The sequence below is a fragment of the Trachemys scripta genome, chromosome 2 (genome assembly GCF_013100865.1).
Source record: "Trachemys scripta elegans isolate TJP31775 chromosome 2, CAS_Tse_1.0, whole genome shotgun sequence".
Lineage (NCBI taxonomy): Eukaryota > Metazoa > Chordata > Testudines > Emydidae > Trachemys > Trachemys scripta.
In genome coordinates, this window is record NC_048299.1 from 46,823,413 (window position 1) to 46,841,155 (window position 17,743).

A 17,743-nucleotide genomic window follows, 5' to 3' on the forward strand; every position below is an offset into this window, starting at 1 on the left:
AATTATTTTCTTTGTAGTGCTATCATTAAACAGCCTGCATGTTTTCCTCTGCGTTTCTTTTCCTTCATACTTTGACACATCTCCACATAATTAAAATAACTTGTGGAAATTAATACGCTACAACTACAAACAACTCTTCACTCACTCTGAACTGCTAATATTTTCCCCCTACTTATAGCACTCTCTTAGATGGAAATAGCATATTTTTAATATCCCCAATATTATGCATTCAGGTACACAGAGAGAAAGTCTGTCAACTAAGTTGGCTTAAGTGTAAACAAAGTTGGATCAAAACTTGGATCCACTTTAATAATAACCCACTTTGGCTCAGTTCCAATATCACAACAGTCTAAAGTTTCCTCTCATCATTCTGTTTAAAGTCTGGGAAAGCATGTTTAAAAGCAGGCCTCATTTAACTTCAAGTTAATCATCCGCAACCAGCCTAGGCCAATTAGGAAGGCTTAGGGAGATTGGCCACAGTATCTTGAAATGCTAAAGAAACATTTATTTTACTTCTCACACCTTTTTGATGTGGACAACGTGCTGAAAGCCAAACAGAGTTTTAATCAGTCCTCAGCAAGTTGTTAGGATCATCCGCCTGAGTTTATTCTGGCAACCAGGGCGCAGACCCTGCCAGGCATGAAATTGTTGGGAGATCCTACACACCGCAACATGCGCCTCCCTAATGCAACTGCCAGTTGGCTCCCATCTTCAATCTCTTTAATGACTTTAAAGCTCTTAATCTTGGATAGTATCTCGCTGAACAAACCAATAGAGAAAAAGCATCCCTGGTTTTCCGGAGGATTCTGATAAACAAATCCAAGTCAGAGCTGAGGCAGTTCTTTAGCATGCTAATTCCTGCTTATTCCAGCCCTACCTGCAAATAAGGCTCTAAATAAACTATTTCTACTACAAGGGGAGGGTAATTATACTCACAAAGGCACCTCTGTGTCGGGTTGGGCACAAGGAGCCAGCAGGTCTGGGAGACGCAGGCTTAACCTAGTCTCCTGCAGTGAATGCACATTGTCTAGTGCAGGGGGGAAAATGCCAGACTGGGGGGACCTATAAGTATTCAAGACAACAGTGGTGCACCTTGTCTAAGAGGGTTATTTAATGCTTTTGGCACCTGTACTTACAGCCACCCCCTCTTTTTCTACCTTGCAGGTTTAGAATTTATTTGGCATGTATAATTGTTATTTTGATCCTATAGCTACAAACAATAGGCAGCATGTCACTTCTTGATCCCTTAGCATTCTTCTTCATTTTACTAGCAACTTAACCCTTCAGATTCAAAACTGTAACAGTCCCCAAGTAGCACTTCTTTGGTTAAGAGTCAGCCGGCTACCATCCATATTACAGAATTAGACATAGCAATTTTGGGGGGCTGTAATTTCCTTCATTTTAAAATCATATTGGATTAAACTAATATATATATTTAAACCAATAAACACAACTGTATGCATTTAGCTATTTAAGTTAGAGGGGGAAAAGTACCAATCTCAAATGCTTTGCTAAGTCCCAGATAAAAATTATCACCATTACTCGGTGGGTTGGATCTTTTCCTTTTTCTTTTTTGTTATTTTTAATACAACTGTTCAAACTGCGCGTATTCAGACATGAGAACTAGTATGGGTGAAAACGAGCACTCTACGTAAACACCCTTTAACTTTTACTAAATATTCCTGCTTAATATGTTTATTACACTGTTGTGAACACACAATTTGTGTATTTGTGATACCACTGCTTTTTCAAAAATCTATACAACATGTTAGCGGAGATCAGGCTTCCTGTCTCAACTCCCCAAGAACCGATCCATAACATGGCAAGAATTAAGCAGTGCAGAGTTTTGGAATTTTTTTGTACTAAATTCTAGCACTTAAAGCGCAAACCTTTGCTGGCAATATCTTTTTTTTTTATAAGAATTTGACTTAAATATATTCTAATATTTGATATTTAAAATGGGACCATAACATTTATTTTTTCATCAATTAATATTTGAATGCAAAGTTATTTGTTATATCTTTAGGTAACAAGACACCCAACAAAACACTATCCAAAGTAATAGTGTAATAATATGTAGGAGCTACATCCTGATATATTGCAATGAAAAGATTATTTTATTAAATGTTTTGTGTTAAATAAGTTTGAGTATTATAAAGTGAAAGACAGACTGTAAACCTTGCTGAATCTTGTAAGATGACTCCAGAACTCTTTACTGTGAGATGTATAAGTTCTACTATACTACCATTAAAATAAACCAGAAATTAAAGAAAGACCGTTAAAGACACTAACCCAACAAAACCAACTTTTACCTTTCTTCTATTTGTATTAAATAGCATATTATGGGTTAGAATAAGTAAGTATTCTCTCTGCTTTGGGTACGCTTTGGTGTCGGCAAGCTACTTTCTCACAATAACTGCCATCCATAGAACACCCCCCTCTGGTAGCTGTAGAAGAATTTGAAAGACAACTAAGGAAACAAACTGGCTCAATATAAGGGGCACAATATTTACCTCCTCGAAGGAACAGGTGGTATGAGCGGTATGATATTCTAGAATAATTACTCTAAAACGTGAAACAAGTAGTTCAAAAGTTCATATAAAAAGAAAAATATTTGCCTAGTAGCTTTAAATAAGTAAGGAGTGTCAACCCAACCTTTTTTAAATGATGGAATTTTCTGACCAATAACAGATTGTAAACCAGATTTGCTTCTTATTGGTGAAACAAAACAAAAACACACTTTTACACTTCTTATCACAAAGATATATTTGTAAAAAAAAACTAGATAAAGAATGTCAATTATCTGATCAGGTTACTAAACATCCAATCAGAATGTAGCATTTTTTCCTCAAAAATTGTTTTTGGTTTAAAATTATACAGTAGGACAACAAAGGCTTCAGATTCCTCTTTCATCTCATTCATATTTAGTTCTGCCCAGGCGATTCTCATTAACTGTGCAGGTAAACACTAGACTAGCAGGCAATGTAGGATCTAAAAACTGTTTCAGAGTTGGAAATGAACACAAAAATACATGGAATTTGGCCAAATAATGGGGGTTCTTTTCAAGTTGTGCATGAATCTTTATGGTGAAGATAGGATTAGCACGTACGATTCTCTGGTTCCTAGCTAAAGTTTCAAATCATGAAAACACATTCTTCCATGATACACAGGGTAATTTATCTTGCCTAGTTTAGTACTTGGGCTCCTTAGCAAATCTCTACATTTAAGAACCATGATGGAGATATTAGATTTCTAAGGTATAAGAAGAAATTGATTATGTGATGCGCTAATGTTGTTGCTCTCTAGTTCCAGTTCAATTCTCAGTTGAATATTATGCATTTGTTGAGAATTCACTGTATGCTTAAGTGATACAGTCAGACAAAAAAACTCCTACTGAGCCAAATCATGACGTCCTTGTTCAGTCACTACATCTCTACCCTGATATAACGTGACCTGATATAATACGAATTCTGATATAACACGGTAAAGAAGGGCTCCGGGGGGGAGGAGGGGGGCGCTGCGCACTCCAGTGGATCAAAGCAAGTTCAATATGATGCAGTTTCACCTATAACACGATAAGATTTTTTGGCTCCCAAGGACAGCGTTCAATCAAGGTAGAGGTGTACTTAGGCAAAATTCTAATAAGGAGACTTCTTCCTGCATAACTGATATGTAAAGTATAGGGTCTTTTGTAAATAGGCCAGTTTTGATACGTACACATTTTTTTCTGATTAAAGAAAGAAGAATCAATGCAAATCTTTCAGATTCTTCCTTGCTGTCCAGAAATCAATACAGTACCAAAACAGCATGAGAGGAACTGAAAAGCTGGCATGCAGCAGACTGATGGACTATTCTTTAGGAAGAAGATTTTGAACTCCCAATATAAAAGTTAGCCTTGTACAGACAAGTAATACTTTAGGTTTATTATTGTACTTACAGACGGACTAACTGACTGATAAGTACTATGACTGTTCTCATCCATCATACTTGAAAAGATTAGTTAAGGTATCCATTCCCCTTTTTGAAAAAAAATATCATTTTGCAAACATTAAACAGTTTCAACATAGTTGTTTGAGCCTCTGGTAGCTTCTTGTTTTCCATGGACCAACCCCTCTGCCATATAATGCAATGGGAGTGGGAGGGAGCCCATTTTCCCCACCCCCAAAAGAACAATTGGAAGGAAACTCTGCAAGTGGAAACTCACAGAGAATCCTGTCTCTTTCCGCAGGAAAAATCCACAAAAGGACAATGGTACTTTTACTGCTACAATGTCTCATACTAACCCACTTTAACCTTGTCTAAACTATCATTTTTCTTCAAATTTCCCAGATGCACTACCACTGGCCCTAGGGACAGGAGAGTTCAGAAAGCAGGAGTAAATTAACACTGAAGAAGTTATTCTATGATGCCACATGACGCAAAGCAGTGGGAAACTATTCAGCTGAGAATGGGCATCTCCTCCCCACTCCAGAGCACTCAGGAAGGGCTCTTGTAGGGTCAAATGGAAAGAGGAGCAGTGTCATGATGTTGCCACTCCTCCTTTCAACCCCCACTCAGATCCATGCCTACAGTAGCATTTAGCCCTGAGCAACATTACTAGCAGCTTGACAGTCTGATGTACGGAATTTAGGGTTGCTAGATGTAAGATGGCAATATTTATCAACCCTAGGTGAGCCAGGTTCAGTTCTTCATCAACTTTATTGAGGATGGATGGAGATTTATCTGTCTGTTAAGAGGTGGGGGAGGGGGAACAGAAACCTAAAGAGATACCGCCATATACAAAGAAGTCAGAGCTCAATAGGGCAAATAGCAAAAGGGTAGTTCTACATTCCATCATGGCTAGAACCAGAGTGGATGCTCCTTGAAAGGCTTAACTAAAGCCTCTAAAAGAGATGTCTGGCACCTAAGACCCCATGAGGGGCAAAGTCTGCTCACTCTGTCAGAAAGATGGCTTCTAATGTTTATATCTAGATGATAAATTCATCGGTCCTAAACAGCATCCGTCCACCAGAATTGGTTGCTAAACAGACTGAATATTTATATGAACTCCAGACAAACCTCTGTCAGCCTGTTAAAGTACTCTACAATTTAAAAACACAAGGTCAAGTCATCATCCAAGAAAAATGTTTCTCGTGTTTCTACAATCCTGAGAGCAGGGTGGGGTCTGATTTATACCTACTAAAGGAAGGAAATCACAGTTTGGGACAGAGTTTTTAATCATAGAACTATCTTTGCAAGGACACTGAGCATAAAACAAACAAGTTCAAAATATGGAAGATCTGTCTTACCCCCATTAGAGTAATTTCTATAAAAATAAACAGATATTTTATCAAGGTACTAACATTTTATTAGTTAGCACTGTGGGGTCCATATTCACTCAGATATTTAAAAAAAAATATTTAGAGCACTTAATATCACTTAGATGCTCAACTGCTGTATTTACTTAATTTAATAAAATAGTTTGCTAATTGATCTATATAGCTTTAAAAAAGAATAGTGTCTTTCAGTTCAAGTCACTGGTTAAAATTCACTCCAGATTGGTATATACTTTGGGGCAGTAGTTTCTGATGACTGACTGGTGCTTTATGTGAAGTGAGTTACTGATCTCACTCCAGTTTTATCTGTGCTGTCTGTTTAAGAAAAAGAAAATTCAGAAGATGACTACTTTCACCCCTAAGTCTCTCCACGTCCAGGTGAGGCAGACTGGTGCAGGAGTTTGGAGTAGCTTTACTTCATTGTTTATACTGTATATGTTCCGTGGATAAGTGTTATTTTGATGGCCAGGATTGTCAAGTTTTATAGGCACTGAATTCCACAAATGTATAAAAGGACAAAATCAGAGACAAAAAATAGGCTTCTGTGGCTTTCACAGTGTGGATAAAGCTTGTCTCTCAAGTGAATATTTAGCACAGTAACGGCATAATCTGTGATTAAAATTGGTACATGTTCAGATACAAAATTACATTTGGAAATTATCATTATAAGCTGTTAACAAAAAGTTCTGTGCCTCGCAAACAAATATTTCCTAAGCTTCTACACTAAGATATGAAAATAAAGTGACAATGACCTGTGACTATAATGTTATTTAAAATAAAAAGAATACAACCAATTGCATTCAACAACTAGCACTGGCTGCTCAGAAAAGTTATCTATAAATTCTACTCTAATCAAGTAATTTGTCATTCTTTCTAATCATAATTCTCATTCATTTCAACTAGAATATGTAAAGTTCACTACCTGTCCTCTAAGCCTGTATAGCCTTAGGGACGTGGAATTCTTACTACAGCCACGTTTTCAGTTGTAACCTTGGCCCCAAGCAACACCCTGATGTCATTTATTGGGAGTGTATACAATAGGATCAGCTACAGTGAGATGGCCAAAAAATTAGCAAGTCAATTTAGAGGGAAAAACCATTCCCAATTAAGTCCTATTCAGATGTCTGCACTACTCTCCAGGCCAAAACACACATACATCATCCACTCACATATGCCAATTTCTCCATTGTGATGTTAACAGAACAATTTAAGAACTGTATGACTACAAATGGAAATGACACGTAAATATGGTGGCACTTTTTTTTCAGTACTCAGATGGTGTTCATGCTGTCTTTTGTTTCAGTTTAAAACTGCATCACTACAAAAAATACACAGAAATATTGCCTTACGCCACCAAACACTGGATTAAGGATGTACAGTAGGAAGGGGGTCAATCCTGCTTCTGTACACAGTAGACTGCAGAATGGAAAAAACAGTTTGAGAACTACTAGAATATAGCCATTACTTTCTGCCCTGTGGTTAAACTTGTTAAGACATGACATTTAATGTTATGGACAACGAGATGTCCTATCCTTCTATGCTTATCTACAAAAACTCCAACCTGGCTGCCCTTATCTGCATAAACTGAGAAGAACTGACTACTCACTTGAGTGTGGATTGCTCGCATGGGTAATGGCTACAGTGCGGGGCTCTCTGTGCCCACTCATAAAAATAAACAATCCCATCCCTCTCCTTTCTACTAACTGGTCTGTTAATCTGGCAGGGAAAACTTGCCAGAGAACTATGGCGTTTGCCCTTATGCCAGACTGTTTGGTTCCTGTTGTCTGTATTTCTAAACTAGTTTTATACGGCACTTAAATGCTTATCACTAAAATGAATTATAACGTCTGGATAAGCTGGTAAGTGAAACGTAGCAACAGATCAAACCCACAACTCCAAAAAAAAGTGAGTCTCTATGTTTTAACACCTCAAAAGTGGATTTAAAATCAAGTGATTTACACTCTGGAAAACAGTTAATTTTTATTATAGCTTGGGTAGGACATTAGGTTAGATACTTAGATGCATGAAGTAAACCAGTGCATTCTAGTCAAAGGAGCTATACCGATTTAAGCTAGCAGACAATCTGATCGGATAGTTTTGAATAATTCTACATTCACAATGTTTCAATAATTCTAAATTCACAACATTAGATAAAGACATATCATTGTGAGTAGCTATGGTTGGAATGCATATATCATTCTACAGCCTTTCTGTTTAGGTATATGCAGGGAACACTAGAGGGCCACAACATTCCATGCTTTTTATTGCCATATCTCTACCTCTACCCCTGTGTGTGTGTGCATGGGGCGGGGGGGGGGAAATCTAGGACTATGCATTATGGGTACATATTTCATATCATCCTTTTGTTAAGTAAAGGATAAGGATATAGCTATCTCATGCAGCAGTAAAGAATCAAAGATGAGTCCTGTACAGATCATATTTGCACATCAACCTTCTTAAGCATGATGGAATTAATCTACTAAAATTAATGTCTCTTGTTTACAGAGGCTCTTAGTATTGGATTTCAATTCACATTTAATAAAAAGTTACCTTGTAGAGGCCAAAAAAGCCTAGGTCCCGTAATACAGTGAGGGCACTAACTCGTGGACCAGTGGTAATTTCTCCAGCCACCTGCAATCGGATCTTGACAATTTCTAGTGGATTTGTGAAGATTACTTGAGAACCTCCAGCCTGAAAGTAAAAGGGGAAGGGGAAAGATGAACATGCGAACACATGAAACTATGACCGGCGAAGATCTTGCAACATTCAAGAGAAAGAAGTTTCATTCCTGGTACAGTCAGCTAAGCCATTACAAATTATGGATTTTTAGTAGTAATTAATGCATTACAATCTACAAGGTAAAACACCTACCCCCACTCAGTGTGGAGGATGAGGAATGGAGAAGGAGAGAGAGAGAGATGTTAGGAACATTACAGTACATCACACTAGCTCAGTTGTACTACAGTACAGACATTAGCTCAGTTGCTGTTAGAAGAAAACATTCAGCAACATCAATTTTCACAATACTGACAAGCCAAGAACGTTGTAAAGCAAGTAATAAAATGAAAGGAAGAATTAATAACTAAGTAAAGAAACTGAGATCTGCCTGCCAGTACTTAAACATGCTACTGAAGAGCAGGGTCTGGCAGAATCTCTCTCACAATTTTGGCACTGGTTCACAGAACACCAGAGAACATATGAATTTAGAGCAGTGAATTTCCTGTGCTGTTAAGAAGTTACGGACCCCCAAATTTGAATATTATCAAATGTCATTTTAGTCCGTCTTCAGAAATCTGCACATCATTATCTGTACACAGGATCATTATTTTGTTGCAAAATCTTAGTTATTTTGCAGCACTGCAAGAAGTTTAACAAAAAATCTCTATTTGTAAACTGGATTTATTTATATATATATATATATATTTAAATCTCACAAATGGATTTAAACTACTTGTAATGGTCTTTAAAATGGACTCCCTTTTTAGGGTCTTAACTAGTTCTGTTAATCTTACTCATGATAACTACTGCAGCATGCAGCCTTTTCACTTTGACTACATAGACAGATCTTGTTAAAGATTCATTCTTGCATCAAAATTACAAAAAAGTATTACATTAAATTAAGTAGAAGCAATATTATTCACTCAAATCCAAAGTTCTGCAGGCAGTTTTTTCAACACATATCTATTTGCTTAGTTATACAGCAAAAGTATTGTATCCTGCTCCAGTACCAGGTATGCAACCACATTTGCATGAAAAGCAAAAACTAATGCCAAAAAAAATAATATTTTAGAATGAAATAGCAAAATCAAAGTAGCCATAAATGAAAAAGTATCATATCTGAAGCACTATGGGCACCTGTTTGGGGAGAGGAGAGGAGAGGTTGCGGTTTTTTAAAATTAATAATGGCACACATTAACCATCTTCCAACAAAAAGTGTGCTGTAATGCTATTTAACTAATACACCAGAGAAACAGCAAATGGCATATGCAACTATTCTTGCCTACCACTTAGACTGCTCTTATATTGTGTGGTTACAAATTAAAGTTTTTACATAACCTCCAAAATATCCCAAATGTTTCCTATTTTGACCATAAAAAGCATGCTCTTGTGCAGCTCAACTGGTTTTGACTTTCAAATTGGCATAATTTAGCTGCTTCTACCAAACCAGAATACTGGTACGCATAAAACTGCTATTCCTGTTGACAACAGAAATTCTTCAGCATGCACATTGACCTCAATTCTGTATTTTATTAAGATATACTCTTCAAACAAAATATTAGTGATAAAACAGCCAATCTGCTGCTATCACAGTTTCCTCCCCATCCACACACCTCCCAAAAAATCAGGAATCAGAATTACTGGAAAGCCTTTATGGCGATTTATAAACTGCTATTTTACATAAGCTTCACTTCATGAGGCACATCCTAAGTATTCCTACATGCAATTAGGTCCTTTTTCATTTTGAGGAGGAGAAAAATCCTACATGCAATGTGTTATATTCATTTGTGAATATACATTGTCACAGATCTCCTTTGAAAAACATTATTTTAAGCCTAACCCCTTCTCTCTTCGCCATTTGGTTTCCAGAGTTAACTATAAGTCAGTGCTCCTGCTTTACATAAATCTTCAGCCCTTGGCACAATCTTATGTAATTTTTCCATACTTTATTTTTAAAGACATTTGTTCTTCTAGAACAAAGATTTTAAAAAAGAGGTATACTATAACTAACATTCAGACTGTTCCCAATCCTTTGTTCGAAGAATAATCAAATAAACTTCATTCCACATATATGAACAGATTTACATTCATGCAAAATAAACTATTTTTTCTCCACATTTTTCTCCACACCCGATTTCCTAGCAGTTCACTGTGTCCTGACTGAATGTACACATATTTCTTTTATTTTCACTAACAGGAAACCAAATATCAAAACCCAAAAGATGATGACAAAATGGAAGTTCAATTTATAAAACTGAAAATGGATGAGGAAAACTCACTAAAATGTATTGAGTAATTTACAAATCCATAAAAAATACTGAAAAGTGTAAATCTGAATGCCAGAGCAAGGATACAAATTCACTTTTGAGGAACAAGGAAATATATGTATAAAGCAGATGTGTCTTTCTGTGTGTGTGTGTGTATATATATATATATATATTCGGGACAAAACTGTGTCTTGTAGTTCAAGTCTCAGAGTTCCATAGCCACTTATGACACATACAGAATTAAGTGTTAGTGACTCTGGGCACTTACCCTTCCTTTGTATCAATTTCCAATCTGCAAAATGGGGATTCTACCACTTAGCTTCCTCACACTGGAAGGTTTAATTTGCTTATATTTGTAAAGCGCTCAGGGCATCTCTATACTGCAATTAAACACCTGCAGCTGGTCCATTTTAGCCACTGTAGATGTTTGGGCTGGGCTGGAGCCTGAGCTCTGAGACTTCGTGAGAGGGGAAGGCCCCACAGCCCAGGCTGGAGCCTGAGCCCAAATGTCCACACTGCAATTTTACAGCCCCTCCAGCCTGAGGCTCACAAGTCCGAGTCAGCAGACACAGGCCAGTCGCAGGTGTTTAAATTGCAGTGCAGACACACCCTCTGAGGTCTGCACATGGAAGGTGATATTAGAAGAGCAAAGTATTACCGAGAACCCAAAAGCCAAATGGTGATTACTTGTTTATCCTGCCCATATGGAAGGTTTTAAGAAAAAGGCAGACTATTCTGTAGAAACAGCTTCAAGTGGCAAGTCCAAGAAAATCTCTCTAATAGTATTAACTAGAACCCCCCCAAAATATCTTACAACTTTTGTCATGTGCTGAGCTTACCTTGCATACTGATTTGACCAAAGACATAGCAGCTGTACCCTGCTGCAAAAGCCCAAACCGTTAGCAATTCACAATTTTGAGCCAGACTGTACTTGACTAAAAGGTTCAAGATGCGTTTGTGTACATTTTTTCCAACACACGCCTTCTTCACCAGCTAAAATTCTAAGGCTGTATCGACACCAGCTAGCACTGATACAGCTCCAGTGGTAGCACTACCATACACTGGGTGTGGTGTTCACCTAGTCTTGAATGTTGGTATCTGCTCTATCCTAATGCCAATGATGGGAAATTTTAGGGAGAAAGGGCTAATGTGTAGAAGGCCAGAATACTTCCTAATTAAACCATTCTCTACTTGTTTAGTATTGATGAGCTTTTCTACAATATGAAAGCCTCACAAACATTAAAGGCCATTTCCTTACAACACACCTATCAGGCAAGTATCATTATTCTCATTTTACTAATAGGGAATTTGAAACAGAGCTTAAGTTAGGGCTAGTCTACACTGTCAATACTAAAGCGCTGTCATGGCAGCGCTTTAAGGTGCCTTGTGTGGTTGCGGCCTGACTCAACGAGGGGCGTAGCTCCCAGCGCTGGGGCACTGTTTACACTGGCGCTTTACAGCACTGCAACTTGCTGCGCTCAGGGGGGTGTTTTTTCAGTGAGAAAGTTGCAGCGCTGTTAATTGCCAGTGTAGACAAGCCCTAAGATACTCAAAGTCACAAACCAAGTCTGTGGCAGAGCCAGGAACAGAACCCAGTCCCCTATCTGAAATCACAAGTGTATCCTTAGTTGCTAGTATTGTCTATTTACGGAACTCACTGAGACAAAAACCTCATGCAACACATCTTCCTGTCATTTTACTTTGTAAAAATGGTCAGGGGCTTTAAATCCATTTTTTTGTAATCTTTGCAGTAGAAAGTTATTTTAATATTGCTGGAGCCTGCACAAAAAAAAGGCTGACTTTATAAACAATGTGCTCAGTCTGAAACTACCAAAGAATAAAAAGCTATTAAATCCAAAATACTCAAGCTTAATTGTCTCCCCTCTATGAGCACTCTACATCATGATCCCTTCTGGGTAAATTGTATTAAGAGTTTAATATACGTTTTACCTTTTAACTATATCCTGATAACATCCATTTTTTCTTCATTTAGAATGAAAAATTTACACACATCAGGATTTCTGAATTTCTTTCCACTTCAGCTAAACAATTATTTAAAAGTACAAATGCTTTAGTTAAAAAAGTTAAACACATTCCTTTTCACAGATCCTAACATTCTTAGGTTAAAAATTCCTTCTCAACTAATGAAGACAAGCCTGCCATAGGCTGAGTTATAATTGTGTCAATACAAACCATGGATGGGCTCAACCTCGCTGCATCCAATTACTGAGTTGAAATTCTCCTTCTTTCAAAGTCATATTTTAAATCTCATTCATTAACCCATAAGGATGCTACTATAACATAAATCAGCACAAAAATCAATCCTGTCGTTTATGGCCTATTTCAGATACTCAAGAAGGAAATCTGCAGCCACAGTAGTAGCATCATCCTTAGGGGAGTGTGACCAATGTGTGGGAATTCATCTTAAAAGTGCTGTATAGAAAATCCTTTGCAGGTACTGCAAACTACACTATACTGCAGCGATCTAACAACTGATGTAAAGACATCATTTATTTTTATTGTTTTTAAAGCATCACTTAAACTTACAACTTGAGTGGTTTTTAATGATAATGTTTATACTCTCTATTTGATGGAAGGCATGAGACTAAAAGTTGAATATTTCCATCATCCAAGAATTATACATAACACACAACTATACAAACCACAATGACTATAAAATGATTAATGAGCCTTCATATATAGATAAAATATATAAAAGGTGCGCTTTTAAAAAAATGTAAGTTAATGTTTTCTTCTTTACAGTTCCCCATAAGTGACACTACTCTGATCTTAGAGTTTATGATATTATCAGACCACCTCTCGATGGCAGTATAGCCTTGTACAGTAGTCTAGATGCATCTATCATACCCCTTCTCCTAATTTTGCTCTGCTTCCCTGGGTGGAAAAGGAAGAGTGGAAAAAGTCTAAGTATTTTTCTTTTGTTAACAAGAAAATGGGGTTCCACCCCATGGGAAAAAATACATACCATTTTAACTACACATCAATGTAAGAAGTAACTTGTCTGTTTTATACTTGACTACTTAGGTCAAAAGTCACCTAGCTGTGCTATAAGTATTTTACAGTCATAAGTAGGATTTCATCACCACCACATTAAAAAGAATGGGAACTTCATATCTTAGTGTAACTGGAGTTTTTGCACCTATGGACTAAATGAGACCCATCTTCACAAGTGGAAATTGCTAGGAACTCATTGAAAAGATCAAGTGTAAATTCAAGCCTAACCTTCAGGAAGCAAGTTCTGTGGATTTGTACGTGGTTTGAATTTAAATGATCCCTTGCCCAAATGAAGCTGCAGACTTCTCCTTCCACAGACTTTTTCAGTAATTGTGAAATGTAATTTTAACTGCTCTGACCTCCATCATCTCCAACCCATGATCTCTTTTACACTCTACTCTCAGCAAAGGGTATTTGGAGATCGCTTACACTTTACAGCTGGCTGGATATCTATTGTCACTTTGTCCTCCTTCAAGTGCCTCCTCAAAACTCACCTCTTCCATAATGCTTGCAGGGAAGTACAACCTGGCGAGGGCTAAGCTTGTGGAGAGTTGTGATCACTACTATGGACTGGCTAACAATTGTGCATATTATATTATAGTTATTTGTTACCCCCTTGCTCAACCCTCACCCTGGACTGCTCATGTGTTTCATTCTCATGTCTTGGTTTTAGACATAAAGCTCTTTGGAGCAGGAACTGTCATTATGTTGAACCGCACAATGGTTGTGGCATTCAGGCACTATGACAATACAGAAGTTAAATCACTCTGGATCAAAATATTATTTTGTAATTAGTGTGGCCTATCAGAGGGGTCCTACGCTGGTAGCTATAAGAAAAATGTCAACATTTCTCAATAGTTATTGCACAGTGGTGCCTAGGGTATAGTAGTAATTTCCTATTATAAGGATGGAGAAATAATGCAGTAAATGAGAATCAGTACTGCCTTTTTAATAGCAACCGCTGTTTTTTATGGACACACACACACACACACACACACATCATATATAAGAACTATCCCATCCCTACCTTGGAATAAAATCCCATCAAGGTGTCACTTTCTCCCAATCACTCCTAATCTTTGAAATGGAACTATTAAGACTTTAATAATTTGCCTGGTAAGCTGTTCAGAAAACCCCTTGTGTCCTTGACCCTCACAAGCTGCATGTTACTATGTATACCTCCCCACCCACACTTTTTTGGTTTTGCTTAGTGGCACCTAGGGGGCACTGTCCAAACACATATTAAAGAAGAGCCCTTCCCTGAGGAAGATAAGAATCTAAATAGACAAGATACACAAAGGGTGAGAGAAAGGAAGCAGCATTATCCTCATTTCATATATGGGCAACTGAGATTAAGTGATTTGCCCGCGGTAACATAGACAGAACCAGACACTGAACCTGAGATGTACCGAGTTCCAGTCAAAGGTCTTAAACAACCTTAGTCTCTTCAAAAGTCATGTTTTACAAATACCAAAAAATCAAAAGAGTATCACTATACATACCCTTACACTGGGCATCTCCTTTCCTATCTACTAGGTTCTAGAGAGGTCAACTCCGTCCCAGATTACCGAAAGCCAGGCTTCAAAAATGTGCCAATCAGCTAGGAGGCAAGAGAGACTTCAAGACATGTTTTCGTAGGAGCACTTGAGGGGAAGCATTTTGGTGAGAACAGAGCTCGTTCAAAAATTTCAGACAAAGTTTATTTTTTGAAAAGTGTCTTTTTAAAAAAAATGAAAGATTTAATGATTTTTTTTAAATTCCACTAATTTTTCACATTTTACTCAAAATATTTCATTTACTGAAAACCAGGATTTTTCAGTAAACTGATTATTGAAAATCCAGGGGCTCAGTAGATGAAAAGTCTTGATAACCATTTTGATAAAGTTTTGGCTAAAAAGAACAGTTAATTTGGGGGGGGTGGGGGGTGGGGAAGAGCCATTTCAAATTATGTAAAATGGAAGTTGCTTCACATTTTTTCATAAAGTTCTTTTTCTATTTTTCAACCAGCTCTAGGGGAGATACCCAGACCAGCCAGATCTTGACTTAACTTGCTTGTCCCTTCCCAGTTGCTGAGACGGGTGATCCACTTATCTCCTGACTGGCAGGAAAGTGGAGAGCTCTACTCTTTCACCAACTACTGCTCACCCTCTTCCTGTCTGTGCTATCTATAGAGAGGTGTGGATAGCATTATCCAGCAATGGGCATCGCATGCAGTACATGTACATTTGCCACTGAAAATGTGCAGCACACCTGTGATCACTACCACTTGGCTCACACTGCTTATGACTGGACATTCATAAGCCCGGCAAAGGAGCCAGACTCATACTGACAAGTAGTGTGCATCTCCTTTGAGGGTTAGTTATTCTAGCTCTGGTTAAAGGTTTTTAGTTTGGATAGTCTAAACGGCCAAGTTGCCACGCTGCAATCTCAAACACTTAAAGCTTCCTCAATGCCCATATGTAGCAAAAACTGGGGAACAAGCTCCCTCAGACATTCACATTAAACAATCCATACATGGAATTGCAATTAGTCTGATCAAACAGAGCAAAGCAGATTCCTGCTTGAATAACTTCTGAGACAAACAGATACAAGTTATTGAGATTTCTTCACCCTCATTTTTTAACAACATGGCTAAACAGAAAATGATGGTTTATTTACAAAGCTCTGACCAGTTTTGCAATGGAAAAACAGTAGATTTTTTATTTTCCACTTTACAGGTAAAACTGTTCTTCAGAAGCCTCGCCAAGAAATCAAAGTGGAGCCTACTTGATTGGTGTCATAAAAGCAATTAAGTTACAGCCCTGTCAAATATGTTAACATCTGGCTCTGCCTGCTGTACTTTTGTCTATTTTGACTACTAGTGGTATCATTTAATGATTTACAGACCTTCCATGCCTTAAGGCATGGTAGCTGTATTAAAACTGTAATCCATTATTTCTTGGTAATGTCACATTATAAGTATCTTCCCATTTCTACTAGATAACTGGATCTGAAGTCCTGATTTGGATTTAAGATTTTAGTTTTTTGGATCTGTACTGGTTAACACTAAAAACTTCAGCTTCCTTTAAAAGGAGGATTGGAAACTACAGTGCAGTTAAAGGTAATTTAAAACATTATATTTTGGGGGCTATAAAATATCTTGTCAATACAATAAACTTTCACATAGTAGTAAAACCATGTTTTAAATATTTAAAATGTCGAGAACATTAAGCACATTCAATGAAAAAATGGGATTTTATAGTCCAAAAGGATTGTATGCTTTAGGTTTTGAAAAATCTCACTAAAACCATGCTGCCCCTCCCCCAGATTGTTTTATGATCTGTAAAAATTCTATTGGAAAACATCAGCCTCTCTGATTTGTCACAGGGAATATGCCTTGGAAAATATACATTAAATGAACAAGCCTATAATAAGAATATATATACTGCAGAGAAATTATCACTTGGAACAGGTATTTTGTGTGTGTACATGATCATGCCCTACATACTTTAAGAAAGGCCATTTTAAACAGATGGGGTGGGTGAAAGATTCAGTGAACTAGTGGGAGAAAATCCAAAACTACAAAGAAAGGTAGCTTGGAATTCCTCATCTGGTCTGGAGGGTGGAAGGATAAATATACACCACAGACTCTCCCTCCCTAATAAGACGACTTTCTGCTACAACAACCTGGATAGAATATTATGTTACTTTATACTGCCACCACTCTTCAACACAACACCTAAAACTAAGGTTGGATGAACAATTAATTGGAAACAATTCAAATGTAACAGTTTTAAAGCACATCTGGCTTTACCAAACTGTACCTCTCAAATTAAATTTGAGTATGAATCTAGATATATGTACAAGAGGTTAATGTTTTATATATAATTAAAATGTATTCATACACAATAAGTCATAGAAGAAGGCCATACTCTTAACAGCTAAATTTAAGTTAAGGGACTTTTAAGCAAGTTAATAAATAGGCAGCTTTAATTTCAATTGGCAATGAAAATAAAGTTGGATCTTCCCCAGTTCCTCCTTAAACCAGAAAAGTGAATCTTGGGTTTTTATATGCATGTGCAACTCCCACTGACACTAATGGAAGTTATATGCATGTATCGATGGGAGAATAGACCTCTTAGAGTTAATCTGTTAAGAGTTCAAAAAAGTGTACTCAGTTTCCTTTCAAAGTTAATATCAGCAATCATAAAGAACACCATTATTTCTCTAACAACCTTAATACACTGTACTAGAACTTTTAGCATTAAGAAGAATGAGACTGTTCTATTTTCTCTCTGACACGCACTTTTTTTTTTTCCTGGCATATAGCTCTGAGTTTCTTTTTATCCATAACCTAGATTTCTCAGCCAAATATAATAAATTTATCAGTTTTAAGTTTCTGCACACTTAAAACAGAAATGGCACCTCCAGTTTCCTTTAGTCTACAAT

At 37.2% G+C, this 17,743-nt stretch overlaps 1 protein-coding gene across 3 annotated transcripts in view; it reads right to left on the reverse strand.

Annotated features, from left to right (window-relative positions):
• The window catches only part of SLC25A13 (solute carrier family 25 member 13), a 128,219-nt gene that overhangs the window by 10,950 nt on the left and 99,526 nt on the right, over positions 1–17,743 (reverse strand). For all 3 annotated transcript variants that reach the window (XM_034760496.1, XM_034760497.1, XM_034760495.1), the window contains one exon: positions 7,866–8,006. In XM_034760496.1, coding sequence (XP_034616387.1) covers positions 7,866–8,006 — 141 coding nt within the window. The remainder of the gene's footprint in view (positions 1–7,865; positions 8,007–17,743) is intronic.